The sequence below is a fragment of the Populus euphratica genome, unplaced genomic scaffold (assembly GCF_000495115.2).
Source record: "Populus euphratica unplaced genomic scaffold, PopEup_1.0 scaffold39.1, whole genome shotgun sequence".
Taxonomy (NCBI): domain Eukaryota; kingdom Viridiplantae; phylum Streptophyta; class Magnoliopsida; order Malpighiales; family Salicaceae; genus Populus; species Populus euphratica.
Window position 1 is genome coordinate 635267 of NW_011499897.1, and position 14763 is coordinate 650029.

A 14763-nucleotide genomic window follows, 5' to 3' on the forward strand; every position below is an offset into this window, starting at 1 on the left:
GCAGTTTTCTTATATATGAAATTATAAAATACAAACAAGGTGAAATGACAAAAACGACAATGTATTCAAGTTGAAGTGTTTTTTACTAGAAGGGTATCCTAGTAATTTTACTATGCATTTATAATTGAAAACCCAAAACGCAGATTTTTTTTATTATTTTAAAGGCAATTAAATACTTTTATTGTGTATAAAAAGAAAGAAAGAAATATTCTTATTACCCCTAGCATCCATGCCAACTTCTTATGCTGAGAGGGACAAGTATATCTTTTTACTGCTATAATCTACAGTGGCATTGAATTTAAAATTAGAGTATTTGGCATTGCTGATTTCACCTTATAATTTTAGTTTATTTTATTATGTAAACATAAAGGATAAAAACACATGAAGAAGAAAAAACACAAGACACTGAACATGCTGTATTATATATGAAGAATCTTTTAAAAAAACCTAAGTTGATTTGGTTGCGTTTGTCTATGTTGTTGTGTCTTGTTTTGTGAAAAAACCTAAGTTGATTTGGTTGCAAAAATATTTAAATTTTTATTGGAAGAAAGCTCGGGAACTATTTTGAGCTTTTAGTATTGCGAGCGTGTTTGTCTATGTTGTTGTGTCTTGTTTTGTTTAAAACACAAATACAATCATGTTTAATAATGTAAATTGATATTCATGGATCCTATCAAATTATACATTTAAAATACTGGAAAATGAAAACAAGTGCTACCTACTTCTTACGGCTACATTATTCATTGAACAGTGCAGCATCCTTCAATAGGGGCACTGTTCACTTTATAATGTTTTTTTAAATATTAATTTATAGTTTTTTTTTGAAAAATCAGTATAGTTAATTGATTTCATTAATACTGTTCATGTAAATGTGAATAGTAATTTTTATTTTAAAAAAATTAGTTGAAAGTGAATTAAATTTATTCGTACTATAATCTTAATTTTATTTCTGGTAATATTTTATTTAATTTTATTGCACGCTCATAAAATCATGAAAACTGTAGTTCTTGTCGGATGAATTTTGTATGTAATAGAATTGTAAATAGTTTAATGGAATAATAAAAAAAAATTATATAAAATATAATTTATTTCATGATAAAATAACAATAATTAAATCTACAATATTTAAATTAAAAATCATAAATATTAATATATTTTTTTTTAAATCATTTTATAATATCAATTTCAAAAGCATTCATAACCAAACATATTAAACTACTTTTTATTCGACCTCATTTTCAACTATAATTTTAATCAAATATATATTTTTTCCAAACTAACCTTAACTAAAATACTTTTTATAAAATAATTTTTTTCAAACTACAACTAGCTACCGCAATACAAAACATATTCTAAGTAGAATCAACGTTTTTACATAGAAATTACAGCTGTGCAAGTACGGGTGCACCAGTAGTTTAACTCTAATTTAGAATTTATCTGCCCAGCATAAAAATGTAGAATTTTCAAATCTCATCTGCACACCAAGAAGCTGATTAGTGGAAAGCTGATTCTCCACCTGACCACCTGTAATGTGCCGTGACCGTATCACAGGAAATGCTATATGCGTAGCTAGGAAGAGTGCTCTGGGGTGTGAAAATCAAGGGATGATAGCTCACTGTTTACAGATTATGCTAAGTTGTAAATGTTGATGGATCTTCTCTTTCCTTTTTGGGGAGGTAGTGAAAGAGGCACAGCACAAGGCAACAACAGTTACAAGTCAGAGAAACGGAAGGAGTTATAGCAAGAAATCCATCAACTTTGTCAATGGAAATGGGTATTTAACTGCCATCTTTGTTCCCTCTGTGCAAGAAGAATTGACTGAGTTTGAGGGCTTCGAGCACAAGAAGAAATTTCTAGACACCAAGTTTATCAACTTCTCATCTGGCTTCAAACCTGCAGCACACTACCAACATCGTCACAAGCTTTGAATATATAAGAAAACAGCACCAAAAGAAAATGACACAACCCAACTTCACAAAGATTAAAACTACAGGATTTTTCATCTTGGGCCTCGAAAAGCTGCGAAAGGTTTGTTTGGGCTGATTTTAGAAGTTCTATTTAAAAGCATTGCACGTGTCTATAAGACTATGAAAGTGGTCTGGCTACTCATGGATAATTTTCATGAGAGTCATGTTTTGATTTGATACTGATGGGGAATATTTACCCTAAATATATCTAACTAGTTATTTAGGGTCGTAATTTTTTCAAAAAAAAAAAAACTAAGTAAGCAAGCTATATATTTTGATATGTTATTTTACATAAAAAATAATAATTAAAGTGTAAATAAAAATTCTTACACAAACATCTAATCAAATAAATTGATAATTATCTACATAAATAAATAAATAAAAATCGTTAACAGTAATTCAAAGATAAACTAGAAAATTAAGAGATAAATATAGATTAAAATATTTGATCATGCAAAATAGATATTTACTTATTCATATCAACTAAATTTATTTATTAAAATCAATAAAAAATAATAAAAATAGAAACACATATGAAATTGATCAAATAAAATATAAAAAAAGTATTATATAAGACCGAACATATTAGAAATACTATTTTAAAATAAATATTTTTTTATAAAATAAAGTTCTTTTATATAAAAATAATTGTTCAAAAATTAAATACAAACAACATATTAAAAAAAAAACCTCTATTTAAAAAAGCCTTGTAAAACCAATAGTCTAGATCATGAGATCGAGATAAACCGATAAAAAAATTTTAAAAATAACTACAAAACCAGTCTTTTGTTAATAAAATAATGTAAAATCATAAAAGAAAATGAGAAAGAAGAAGATGTCAAAACACATTAACTTTTCAAACTTTTTACTTGTATTATTAAATTGAAAGCACCACAAATAGAAAAATATAAAGCTCATTCCCTAACAAATCAAATATAGAAAGATGAAACTATAAAAAAATTAATCATATAAAACATTATAATTAAAAGAATACGAATTATATTAAATAAAAATCAATTACAGGACATAAAAAAATAAATTGAAGGGTTAAATTAAAAAGAAAAAAACTTTAATAATAAAATAAAATAAAATAAATGAGGGCTAAATTGAAAAAAATAAAATAATATAAACTTTGATTAAAAGATTAAATTAAAAACCAATAAAATTTTGACAAAACAGCCAAAAAAAAAATAGAAATTAAATGAATAAGGATCAAATTAAAAAGAATAATATACGACAACTTGTAATTTAAGAACTAAATTAAAAATATAAAAAAAATATCTAAAAGGGCTAAGGAAGAAAATAAACGATAAAAACATAAGTGCTGAAATTAAACAACTAAAAGAAAAAAATAAATATCTAAATTCTCTAGAAAAGAAATAAAAACAAGAAGAAGAAAAAGTGACTATTAACGATAAATCACTTATCATTTATAACAACACATCACATCACATCAATAAGAAAAAAATACAATGATACTCTCAAATAAATAATAAAATGACAATTTTGGTTATTAGATGGCGTTGCACGCTCATCACTAATGTGCAGGTAATTTTTTTGAGTAAAAAATTATTTTTCCAGCCTAAAAATACTATAATGCTTTAATGAGCTCGAAAAAAATAAAACTTGTGTGAAAAAAAAAAAGCCCGTAAATGTATGCCTTGTTGTTTGTCTGTTCCAAGAATAAAAATATATTTTTACTGTAATCTAAGAAGTCAAAAAAACACTTAGTCAACTTTTTATTTTTTTTTATTTTAGAGATAAATAAATATTTTTATTATTTTAAAACTTTTTAAAAAATAAAGTAATCAGTAGTTCTAGATTTTATTTACTTGAAAGTAAATACATCATTTTATTATGGAAAAAAAATTGAAAAGACTAACATACATTCAAATAATTTTTTAATATTAATAAGCTATTTGAAAAAACTAAATTAAACCATCAACAAAGCTCCCATGATTTTCATCACATAAAAAAAAAAAAAAATTACTATAACAAGCCTCATTACACGCACTATGTGTTTTTTCTGTTAATAAAAAGGAACTCAAAATTGACAACATTAACTATTAAATTTCAGGCCAATTAACAATGAAAGAATGAAATTGCAAAAGCAGAGGAGTACCTTAAATAATAATAGTAAAAAATCAAAAATCACGACGAAACATGAAAACAGAAAGTATACACGCAGCTAAGAACTTACTTTCCAAGCTAAACTGTGAGTAATGGAGCTCAAACCGATCGGGGTCAATCTGCTCTAAGAGTGGCCTTCTCCTTTCCTTTGCGTAAATATCAATCGCTGACTTTATCAAATCCTTCACTGTATTCTCTGGTGACAAAATAACATGAACAGGCCCTAAACTCCTTTCTATATTTACATTCAGCAGCAACTTCGTCAGCACTTTCTTTGACGATGACTCATTTTTCTGCTTCGCCGAGATAAGATTTCTGGGAACCGATATCAACCCTCCTCGACGCCGTACAAGGCCCGAGTATCTCTCTGGTGGGAAGGTCTCCAACGACCTCTCGGAGGTGGAACGACGATGCCTGCTTTCGATGACGTGGCGAAAGGTGAACGGAGAACGGGAAGTCATTATTGATGTGTATACTTTTTTCAAAATAAAAGGTTAGCTGAAGAAGTTTGTTATTGTTAGGGTTTTAGTAGAGAATTAAAGAGGTTTTGATGCATCGAGAGATGGAGGCAGAGGAAGGTGGTGCAGAGAGTTTTCCAGTAACGTTAATAATGTTTGGATCTTGAGAGGCGGAAACTTCCTAGAAAGTGTTAACATATGCGATTACCCTTGGACTTTTGGATAATAACACGGAGAGTTTTGTTCTGGATGTCCCTTCTACGTCTTTCCTAGTTTTCTGTCACTGTGGAAACAAAAATAAGTTGCATCTGGTTTGGATATATTCTCATGTCATTGCTCGCACGTTAGAGCTTGGATTATTTTAAAACAATACATAAAAAATATTCAAGTCTTATTAATATATTTTTTAAAATAAATATATAGAGATTAATTTGATGTAATATGATTAACTCATTGAATTACAAATAATCTAGGTAATCGGGTTATGTGAGGAATAACCTTATAAAACTCAAGTCAAAACAAATTATTAAATTTAATTTTTAATTAATTTAATATTAAAGAATAAAATTAAAAAAATCAATTAAAAAATAAAAATATAAAATAACTAAAAAAATAGTATTTAAAAGATATGAACAAAAAAATTTAAAAATCAAAGAGATGGGGTGTTATTTAAATTGAAATAAAAAAATTAATGTAAAATAAAAAATAAATACAAAAAAAATAAGGTATTGATTAAAAATTTCACAAAAAATAAAAAAAAAAGAGAGAGAGAATTTAATTATTATTGAGCCTGGTTAACTAACCGAGTTTAGGCATGTCCGGGCTTGTAAACATATGCACATGCTTTTGAGCTTATATTGTTTTTTATTTTTTTAATAATTAGTGTTATTTTTTTATTTTTTAAATTAAAGCAAATAATATATCACCTACTGCCAAGATTTCAAGTGGCTAGAAAATAGCGAAAAGTTGAGTTTTTTTTATTGGACCAAAAAACTTATTTTCATCAATTTTAACATAAAAGCATCTAAAAATACTGTAAAAACCATAATAAATTCATTTATAATATCAAAAATAGCAAAAAAAAAATTAGCTAAAAATCGAAAAAATAACTTAAAATCACACAACTTTCTAGGCTTACATCCACCTTTTGTTCAATAAGATGAAGAACAAAAACAATCAGCATCGAACTCTTCTCCTCGAATAAAACATTTTGACACCTAACTTAGGTATTTTGGTTATTGGAATCGTGATAATATATTTTTTTTTTAAAACTCAAGAAATATAAAATTAATAAAATAAACTTTTTAACCAAAATAAAATTTGTCATGATAGATTGACTATATATTTTTTATGTATTTTACATTCCAATTATTTGTCTTTTAATTTAGTATTTCTATCACAATTTTAAAATTAATTTTGTCTAATTAAGTCGTAAAAGGGTTCAATAGAAAAAAAAACATAATTTATAAAGAAAAAGCAAAACGAAAGGGAAGGCAGCTTCTTCATCATTTATGTGCACAGAAGTAGTCGTGAAAACCCATTCTTTTAGTTGCGCGAGTGTTGGGCTAGGCAGTGCAACTACCATTTTGTAAAATTTTGACATTTATGTTTGTTTAAAATTAATTTTTTAATATTTTAAATTATTTAGATATATTGATGTGAAAAATAATTTTAAAAAAATAAAAAATATATTATTTTAATATATTTTTAATAAAAAATATTTTTAAAAACAACTATTACCATACCCTTCAACACACTGTATATAAATAATAATAGAAGACTGTCGGTTACTGCATGGTTGCTATAACTTAAACCATTAACAAGGAAATATCAAGCCAGCGTAAGTCCATTCAAAACTTAGACATCAGGACAAATTGTCACCGTTTCCATCTCATCACCATCGTGTTTTGGAGCTGGGCTATTCTTGTTTAACTGGGCTATTTTTGGACTTGGGCTAAAAATCTAGATTTGATTCTGGGTTGGCCCGATATGAAAAATTATTGAATGTTTTTGTTTTCCTTATGATAATCTACAGTGTTCATCATTTATTTTTTTTCTTTCTGGAGAGTCAATCTAAATTATTCAAGAGAAAAAAATAACAGCTAGATTATTTTTTTTTTAATTTTTTCATGGAGGATGTATGAGAATTAAAATAACAACAACGCACGAACAGTTCACGGTAGAGGAATTAGTGGTTGTATAAAATAAAGAAGGAAGAGTAATAATTAAGAGCAAAAGACACTCAGGCAGCTCAAGAGCCCAAACCCGAGACCTGAATGGACTGAGACTCCAATCATACAAGAGAAAACCCAACATTTTATAGCCCAATAAGCCCACACTAGTCCAGTAAGAACTTGAAAAGTCGGACTAAACGAGAGCCATGAAAATAGTCCATAAAGACATTAAAAACGAAAAAGAATAATCGCCAAGCCATCAAATCATGTGCAAACACTCCATAACGACTAGTCAAGATTATTGGCTTAAATCCTCAAGGTCCGCGACCGACCTTGAACGCCATGTTTGCCGACCATTTGTTGAAAAATAGAATGGTATTATTCTCTCATCTACAGCACTAGAGGACGTTATCTTTGCATTTTCAAGTGCGAGGTGTTCATGCCTTTAAACAAGTTATGGAGGCAAAATGGACCTGCAAGTACTGATTGAAGCAGAAATAGAAAGCGCATCAAAATCAGAGTACCCTATCACATTTCATTTGATTGAATTACCTCCGCAACAGGGTGATTTTCACAACAATTACAAAGCCAAAGACACCAACAAGTGAAGGAGAAGTGCACCGTGACATCTACAATAGTATTTACAAGTTTAAGAAGATGAAAAAATGGATCTTAATAGATGTTCGAGTCCAGTAAATAATATGCTATTGAACTCTAAAAATGGCGAGATCTTGGGGTCATTTCCAGCAAACCAAGACCCGCCAAAGCTTACGCGCTCTTCTCACAATTTTACCCCATTTGCAAGCAAGGAATTCTGGCAGTAAGAATGGAGGACCTTGTATTGGTGTTGGTGTTAAGTTGGCACCTCCAGAAACTGTTTCTGCAATGGAAGAAGTTGAGCCTCCATTACAACTACGAGTGCTGCTGCTGCTGCTTCTGAGATAGAAGCTTCTGCTACCAACATCCCCAATCAATTCTGATTTATCTAAACCTGTTAACACCAAGTTATAAGATTTAAAACATCCAACTTGCAAACAAGAAGATTAGTTTAAAGAGTCTATCAACAAAATCCATACATATTAGCTGAATTATAAAGAAATTAGCAAAACAATAATATCCCTTGATGATTTTCGCTTCGTTTGGCTGGTGAATGACAGAGACTCACTTAAATCCTGAAATGAAATGCAAATCCACTGTGATACGATTGCTAGGCATCAGATTTAAAGCTCAAACCTTGACTTACTATGAAGGCTGAAATAGGAGTGATGCAATTCGTATGTTAACGCTGCGTTCTTATCAAGTTTTGGGGTTCGCCCCTCTTCACTGTATTTGTCTACCACAAGCTTAATCGTGTCGTCTACACTAGATCCCAGTTTAACCATGGTCCTAACTGGCCCTGGACTCCCTTCAACTGTTACATTAACCACCACTTTTGCATCCTTCTTGTATCCCTGCACGCACTCCAAATTTTGCATCGAACAATTAAACATGAAAGCTAAAATGTTCACAAAGATGTATTATATATATTTTGTGTTTCAAAATTTTTTAATTCAGTAAAATCTTAATCCAAATTATTGGCAATAATTTGAGGGTTAATTCACCATATTCTAACAATGTATTAGTAAAGGGCTACTTAAGTGAAGAACTTTTGGTACCTGATCAAAACTGGAGCGTGGAGAGAAATTTGTAGGCATGATCAGAGAAGGAGAAGATGAAAAAACATCCGTACAAGTATGAGGCCTAAATAAAACACCCCTACTGCCATCACTCTCATCGAAAAGGAAGCTACTCCTCTGTTTCTGCTGATCAATACTATCTTCAGTACCGCTCCCCCACGCCATCATGGGCTCTGAGGAGCATCGTTTCAAAATCTTTATGGGTTTGGAGGGCTTCACCGATCGCCGTGGTGGTGGTGTTCGTGCACTTGGAGAAGGAGATGGGTGTGGTGGCCTGGTCTTCCGACCAGCTTTCGCCGGAACTCTCCACCGGACATGACTCTCTGGCATATACGTGGTAGTATGTGTGATTAAAACAGTGATAAAATAGGGTGAATTTCTAATGAGGTTTTTTCTTAGAGTGGAGAGGAACAGGTTGTTCGGAGATTGGGGGGGCGCGCGGAAGAGAAGGTGGAAATCTACCGTTGGAAATGAAATGAAAGGAAAGGTAGTTGAAGTGTTCGCGTGACGGAGGAAACTTCCTTCTTACTAACTGTTTTTTTCTGGCCTCTCCCTTTCTTTGTACTCAACGTCATTACTTTCCATTGGTGCAATATTTTTTTTTTCCCTCTACTTATTTTTGGAAAGGTTATATAGTGTGTTAAATACAAATAGGGCAGCAATAAAAAACGAGATACCCAAAATTTATCAAAAATAAACTTGATTGGTTATATACATAGAGGAATTGATCCACTTGATCTTAATTTGTTCATGAATCTTCCTTGATTGTAAATATGAAATGGAATCAGATTTTCTATCATTCATACATTCAATTTTTAAAATTATTTTTTATAATTTAGATCATTTTAATTTATAAATGTTAAAAATAAATTATATAAAATATATATTTTAATATATTTTTAAATAAAAAATATTTTTTTTAAATAACAGTCACAATCGTAACAACTAACCACTACTCGTCAACGTAGTAAACAAAGGTAGAATGTCTTAAACAGAACCGAGATTTGTGTTAATAAATCATTTGAGTGGTAGAATAATAATACAATAGACGTCTAGCATCACCGCCGGGAACTATTTTATGCGAGAAAGAGTGTCAGCCTTTATCCCACCGATAAACGGTGGATATGAATTCGTCCCACGACACTGGGGTCACCTAGAAGGATTCCTGTTTTATTATTACCTAACCCCGTGTCGCACAGAGGCGGTTTGCAGCGTTTTGGACATTTGACGACCCAAGACCACTGCCTAATCACACCGTCAATGTTTGTATTCGCCTTTAATGCTGCATTTAGAGCCAATTTTTGTGATCAAGGTCTCAATTTGCTCCCAAAACCAAGTTACATGTTCCTTGTTCCCTCTCGGATAATTGTTGATTTTGCATTTCAAAAATATTTTTATAAAGATTTAATATTTTATTTTAAATTAATATTTTTTGATGTTTTTATATTATTTTAATATATTTTTAAATAAAATAACAATTATCATATTTTCAAATGCCTCTCATTCATGGACTGCCTGGAAGACGGATTTCACTTGTCCAGATTGTGTGGTCTGATCACATATTGAGCATCGATGCTCATGCGGAGATGGTTTTAAAAACCTTGCCCGATCTAACTTCGGTGTTAAGAAATAAAGCTGGAAGGTTCCTATTCCTTGCTTTAGACACTGCACGCTGAAGATGCTCGGTTTGTCTGCCCATTTTCCATTTATTTTTCTTTCTTCGTTAAATATTATTTATCATATTTGTAGCTGCCTGGTCCTTTTAATAACTCTTCTCCATATATTTTGAATGTCATTTACAGGTTTTAGTGGAAACTTGTTCCTTTTGATAATTAGCTTTTGTCCAAAGGAACCCAATTATCCACCCAACTCTCATTCATTTCTTTGCTTTTTGAGTTTTCATCGTCTTTTAATAAAGGTTTTTTATTTTTAAATTTTAAAAAAATTAAATTTTTTATTTACTCTATTTTTTTTTTATTTTTTCAAAAAATTTTAATACGCTAATATTATTTTAATAAATTTTAAAAATATAAAAAAAAATATTATTTTAATAAATTGTTTTTAAAAAAATCTACGCCATTATTCCATTATCCATCATACTGACATTCTTCAAAAAGCAGAACCGTCTCTATGAGAAATAATAATATAATAATCCAAAAAACTATATTATAAAGACCCGTGCTCAACAGACAATTCAACCCTCCCCGCGAAAAAACCTAGGCCTGTGGTCTTGTTCATCGAATTAATAAACTCAAATTTGATTTACCTATTGTTTTAAATATTTTCGAAAATATGAAAATATGGAAAGGTGCTTCTCATACTAGCACCAAACTTGCGAGATATAAAAGAAGGTAATGATATTAAATCGAGTACGTTCCATCTCTTTTGTTTCCCTGAGCTTGGAATGGTGGTTTTTTGCTGTAAAACATTCCTAGATCATTGCCCTTTGTCCCCTCCCCCTCTTTACTCCATCTTTCCACACATCTTGCATAATTGTTTCATTCACATAATAGTGTTCAAACGACAGTGAAATGTCAATGATCTAACCCCACCAAATCCACATATTATTCAGCGTCTTCAGGGTTGAAATCAGCAAGTTGTAGAATCAATAATACATTAACTTCAAAAGAACAAGCATCGATGATGCCGAGAACAAGTCAGGGTCGGGCAGAACTCGTTTTGCTGCCAAATGGCCGGTTACAAGTTAAGGTCTTTGATGAAACCATTAAAATACCAACTTCTATTCGAACAAGGTAGGGGAAATAAATGGCTTACTAGGAAAAGATCCGTGCACCTTGTCTGGACAGCGAACCAAAGGATGAAGAAAACATCGGTATATAATCATGCCGCTGTCAATGAACCAACCATAAATCGGACATGTCTACAGACATAAAATGATCTTGCCATGCTTAGGAGTATGGTCCACTGGAAAATAAGACCCCAACCCACAATTTCATGACAAAGCAGGGACGATATTCATTTTCTCCCAATCAGCTTCATCCTTCATATCATACTAGATTTTGCTTTCTCAAGTTGATTTTAGCCTTCGTAATATAAGACTTGGCCTCCCTGATGAAGCTTTAAGGACATTTAAAACTCAAAGCAGATTCATGCATGACTTGACCAACTTTCTTCTACATTTAGCAAATTGAATTTGCCATCCCAATACCAGTTTTGGAGCTGGGGGGTCTACGATCTACAAGGACTCGCAGCCTAGCATCTTAACCTCTTGAGTACAAAAAAGTCAAGTTGATTCTGTCCAACTACACCCTGATATCTTGGCCAATTTCTTCTCTTTCCACAACTTTCTCAATCTCCCGACATCATCCCACCTTCCAGCAGAGGAATAAATGTTGGCAAGAAGAGAATAATAAGCAGTTGCATTAGTCTCCAAATCAAAACAATGCTGAGCTGCAATCTCTCCTAACTCCACATTGTTATGCACGTTGCATGCAAGCAACAAAGCCCCCCAAACCCCAGAATGAGGTTGCATCGGCATGCTCTTTATCAGCTCATGTGCATCTTGTAATCTTCCAGCTCTCCCTAAAAGATCGACCATGATTGCATAATGATCAATTGAAGGCACAAGGCCATGGTCCTCCATGGAACTAAAGAATCGGTAGCCCTCTTTGACCAGTCCAGCATGGTTACACGCAGTTAAGAGCCCTGTAAAGGTGGCTAAATTTGGACGGATTTGGGCATCCAACATCATGTCAAACAACTTGACAGCATCAGCAACCTTGCCATTTATGCCACATCCTGAGATCATAGCACTATAAGCAACCACATCCTTCTTGTTTAAGCCATTGAATAGCTCGTATGCCTTGTCAACACTCCCACACTTTGCATATAGGTCAAGTAAAGCAGTGACCAACTGGTCATCAATCTCTGTTCCAAGATCATTTATGTATGACTCAATCCATGATGCAAATCTCAAGTCTCCCAATTGTGAACAAGCTGATACAACACTTGCCAAAGTCATCTGATCTGGCGGAATATTTGCATAAGCCTTAAGCATCTCACTAAACAACCGAAGGGCCTTCCTTGGTTGGCTATTCTGAGCAAAGCAAGATATCATGGCATTAAACGTGAGCAGATCTTTCTTAGCTATCTGATCAAACAGTTTGCTAGCAGAGTCAACATCTCCACATTTTGAGTACCCAGCAATCATTGTGATCCAAGAAACACTATTTCTTTCGGGCATTGCATCAAAAAATCTCCAAGCTGATTTTATGTCCCCACAATTGATGTATCCACTAATCAATGCATTCCAAGAAGAATAGTTTTTCTCTGGCATCTGTTGAAACAGAACACATGCGCGGTCCATGTCCCCTATTTTCGCATACCCTGATATCATTGAACTCCAAGAGATGACATCTTTCTTTGAAATCTGGTCGAACACCCTCTGAGCCTCCAGTAAATTCCCAGATTTCAGATGCCCAGATAAAATTGAATTCCATGAAACCACATTTTTCTCTGCCAGTTCATCAAAAACCTTCTGCGCAGTGTTCATATCACCCAGTTTTGAATATAAATCCACAAGTGCTGTTTGAACATAAACACAATTAGAGAACCCATATTTATAACTCTCAGCATGGATTGACATTCCACCCATCTTGTATGTGGTCCTAGCATATGCCCTTAAAGCAGAGGATACAGCAAATGTGCTTGGACACAATCCTTGTCTCTGCATCTGAACATAAAGATACAAGGCTTCCTTGAATTGGCCTTGCTGAGAGAAATATCTAATTGCCCAACCCCATGAGAATGAATCTGGATGTGGAAAATGGTAAAGGATGCTATGGACATATTGAAAAATTCTTCTAGAGTTATTGCGAGCAGACAGGAGGATTTGACGAACCAAGAGAGGCTCCAGGTTATTAAAACCATTAATGATGATGCATGCATGAGTTTGTCTTGCCTGATTGGCAGTCAGATAATTGTTCAATATTGTTGTCAGTTTGGCAGCCAGCATCTGGATGGCAAGGTCGAACAATCCAAAAGGAACCTGTGGTTGTTCAAACCATTTGGTCGCAAATTCTTCGTTTCTAATCAATTAGGAAAACATAGTTTCAGTTTGGCTCGTGATCATTATATCTTGATCTTCTGAAATGGCATCACAACAAACGAAACAAGGGAACGCAAGCCTTAATAACAACGATACTTCTTTATCTCTTGTGAAGGTTAACACACAACCATGCACCACGCTGATGGATGATTGGCCATGATACCCATGAAAAATAAAAGATGGTAAGGTTAGATGTATTATAGCACAGGAAATCAATCCTTGAAGCTATTCACCTGAGCAAAGAGTTGTCCTAAAGATAAATCAGACCAGAAACAGTAAAACCAAATCACCTACCTTACTTTGACATAACATCACACCAAAAAGTCATTTATCCAACTGAATTTATGATAACACACTTGCAAGCTAGAATTTACAAGCTGGTCGCTCGGAAGCATTGGTACCCACTGTCCAATCCACCGAATTTAGCGACGATGTACACATTAAGCAAACAAAGACGCAGTAGAACACCACAAAGCGCTTAACAAAGGATTCAATTGGACACAGCATACATCTATATAACAAAAAAAAAATAGCATGAATTGAATAATGTGATAGCCCAGCATATAATCTTGGTTTTTAAGAATACATAAATAGAGAGATCAAATACATGAAGGAAAGGCCATACTGGATAAAAATATAGGACTAAAAAAAGCAATCAGAATCATCATTACTCAATATGCAAGAAAGTCATCATTTACAGAAGCCCGTGTCACTAAAAGAGCTCAAATCCTTTCCTTCATTTGATAAAATCTCCAGAAATCGCTCGAGTAAACTAAATTAAGACCAGAAAACTAAAGTGAAAAAAAAAAAAAAGCATTCATTCCTTCATTAGGCATACCAGCAAGCACATACACTTGCATACCCGATAAGAAAAGACTTCAAGTTCTGAGCTTTAAGCCTTAACAAGGAGGGAAAAAAAAGAAACAGAGATTCATATAATCAAAGGAACTGAAAAGATAGAATTAAAATAAATACAAAATGGATTCCCAAACCTGAATTGAATATGATGCCGTTTCCATTATCTGGGCTTTCTCTTCGACTTCTCAATCTCCCTGCCCCTGCCTCGAAACATGTATAGTTGTTAACTGACGACATTTTTATGGCACTGCTTTTGAAGACGGTGACTACCAAACTATGAGGAGCTAACAAAGAGCCCAAATCAAGGGCCTTTCTGTATTGGTAATTCAATCAAAAGCTTTGTAGTCTTATCAAACAAGGGCTTCTTGGAATAATGGGCTTACAGTTATGGCCTGCTTACGGTACGGCTGTCCCCTTGGACTCTTTTTTTTT

General features: G+C 32.6%; 3 protein-coding genes across 9 annotated transcripts; all 3 read right to left on the reverse strand.

Annotated features, from left to right (window-relative positions):
* Positions 1 to 1354: 1354 nt before the first annotated feature.
* On the reverse strand, positions 1355 to 4808 carry LOC105132221 (uncharacterized protein At4g22758-like). Its single transcript, XM_011035570.1, has 2 exons — positions 4168 to 4808; positions 1355 to 1893 (listed from the first exon to the last, which is right to left on the reverse strand). Exons 1-2 carry the CDS (start codon positions 4556 to 4558, stop codon positions 1736 to 1738), a joined length of 549 nt encoding a protein of 182 aa, XP_011033872.1. The 5' UTR covers positions 4559 to 4808; the 3' UTR covers positions 1355 to 1735.
* Positions 4809 to 7234: 2426 nt separating this feature from the next.
* LOC105132222 (PPR containing protein) lies at positions 7235 to 8941 on the reverse strand. 3 transcript variants are annotated; one of them, XM_011035571.1, is made up of 3 exons: positions 8385 to 8937; positions 7973 to 8180; positions 7235 to 7720 (listed from the first exon to the last, which is right to left on the reverse strand). In XM_011035571.1, exons 1-3 carry the CDS (start codon positions 8733 to 8735, stop codon positions 7467 to 7469), a joined length of 813 nt encoding a protein of 270 aa, XP_011033873.1. In that variant the 5' UTR covers positions 8736 to 8937; the 3' UTR covers positions 7235 to 7466. The 3 variants fall into 3 exon arrangements, with proteins under 3 accessions (XP_011033873.1, XP_011033875.1, XP_011033876.1); XM_011035573.1 differs by having other exon boundaries at positions 7636 to 7720; positions 7963 to 8180; positions 8385 to 8941; XM_011035574.1 differs by having other exon boundaries at positions 7637 to 7901; positions 8385 to 8941.
* A 1993-nt stretch (positions 8942 to 10934) lies between these two features.
* Positions 10935 to 14611, reverse strand: LOC105132223 (Tetratricopeptide repeat (TPR)-like superfamily protein). Of its 5 annotated transcripts, none has more exons than XM_011035579.1 (2): positions 14466 to 14611; positions 10935 to 13453 (listed from the first exon to the last, which is right to left on the reverse strand). In XM_011035579.1, exon 2 carries the CDS (start codon positions 13378 to 13380, stop codon positions 11650 to 11652), a length of 1731 nt encoding a protein of 576 aa, XP_011033881.1. In that variant the 5' UTR covers positions 13381 to 13453; positions 14466 to 14611; the 3' UTR covers positions 10935 to 11649. The 5 variants fall into 5 exon arrangements, with proteins under 5 accessions (XP_011033881.1, XP_011033880.1, XP_011033879.1 ...); XM_011035578.1 differs by having other exon boundaries at positions 10935 to 13511; XM_011035577.1 differs by having other exon boundaries at positions 10935 to 13612.
* Between the last annotated feature and the right edge of the window lie 152 nt (positions 14612 to 14763).

Excerpts from the sequence above, each read along its gene's own strand:
- LOC105132221 (XM_011035570.1), bottom strand. The coding sequence starts at position 4,558 with ATGACTTCCCGTTCTCCGTTCACCTTTCGCCACGTCATCGAAAGCAGG. Across the intron at positions 1,894-4,167 it reads CTCACAGTTTAGCTTGGAAA|GTTTGAAGCCAGATGAGAAG; the intron begins GTAAGTTCTTAG and ends AGTGTGCTGCAG.
- LOC105132223 (XM_011035579.1), bottom strand. The coding sequence starts at position 13,380 with ATGCTGGCTGCCAAACTGACAACAATATTGAACAATTATCTGACTGCC.
- LOC105132222 (XM_011035571.1), bottom strand. The coding sequence starts at position 8,735 with ATGCCAGAGAGTCATGTCCGGTGGAGAGTTCCGGCGAAAGCTGGTCGG. Across the intron at positions 8,181-8,384 it reads CACGCTCCAGTTTTGATCAG|GGATACAAGAAGGATGCAAA; the intron begins GTACCAAAAGTT and ends GAGTGCGTGCAG. Across the intron at positions 7,721-7,972 it reads CTCCTATTTCAGCCTTCATA|GTTTAGATAAATCAGAATTG; the intron begins GTAAGTCAAGGT and ends TGGTGTTAACAG.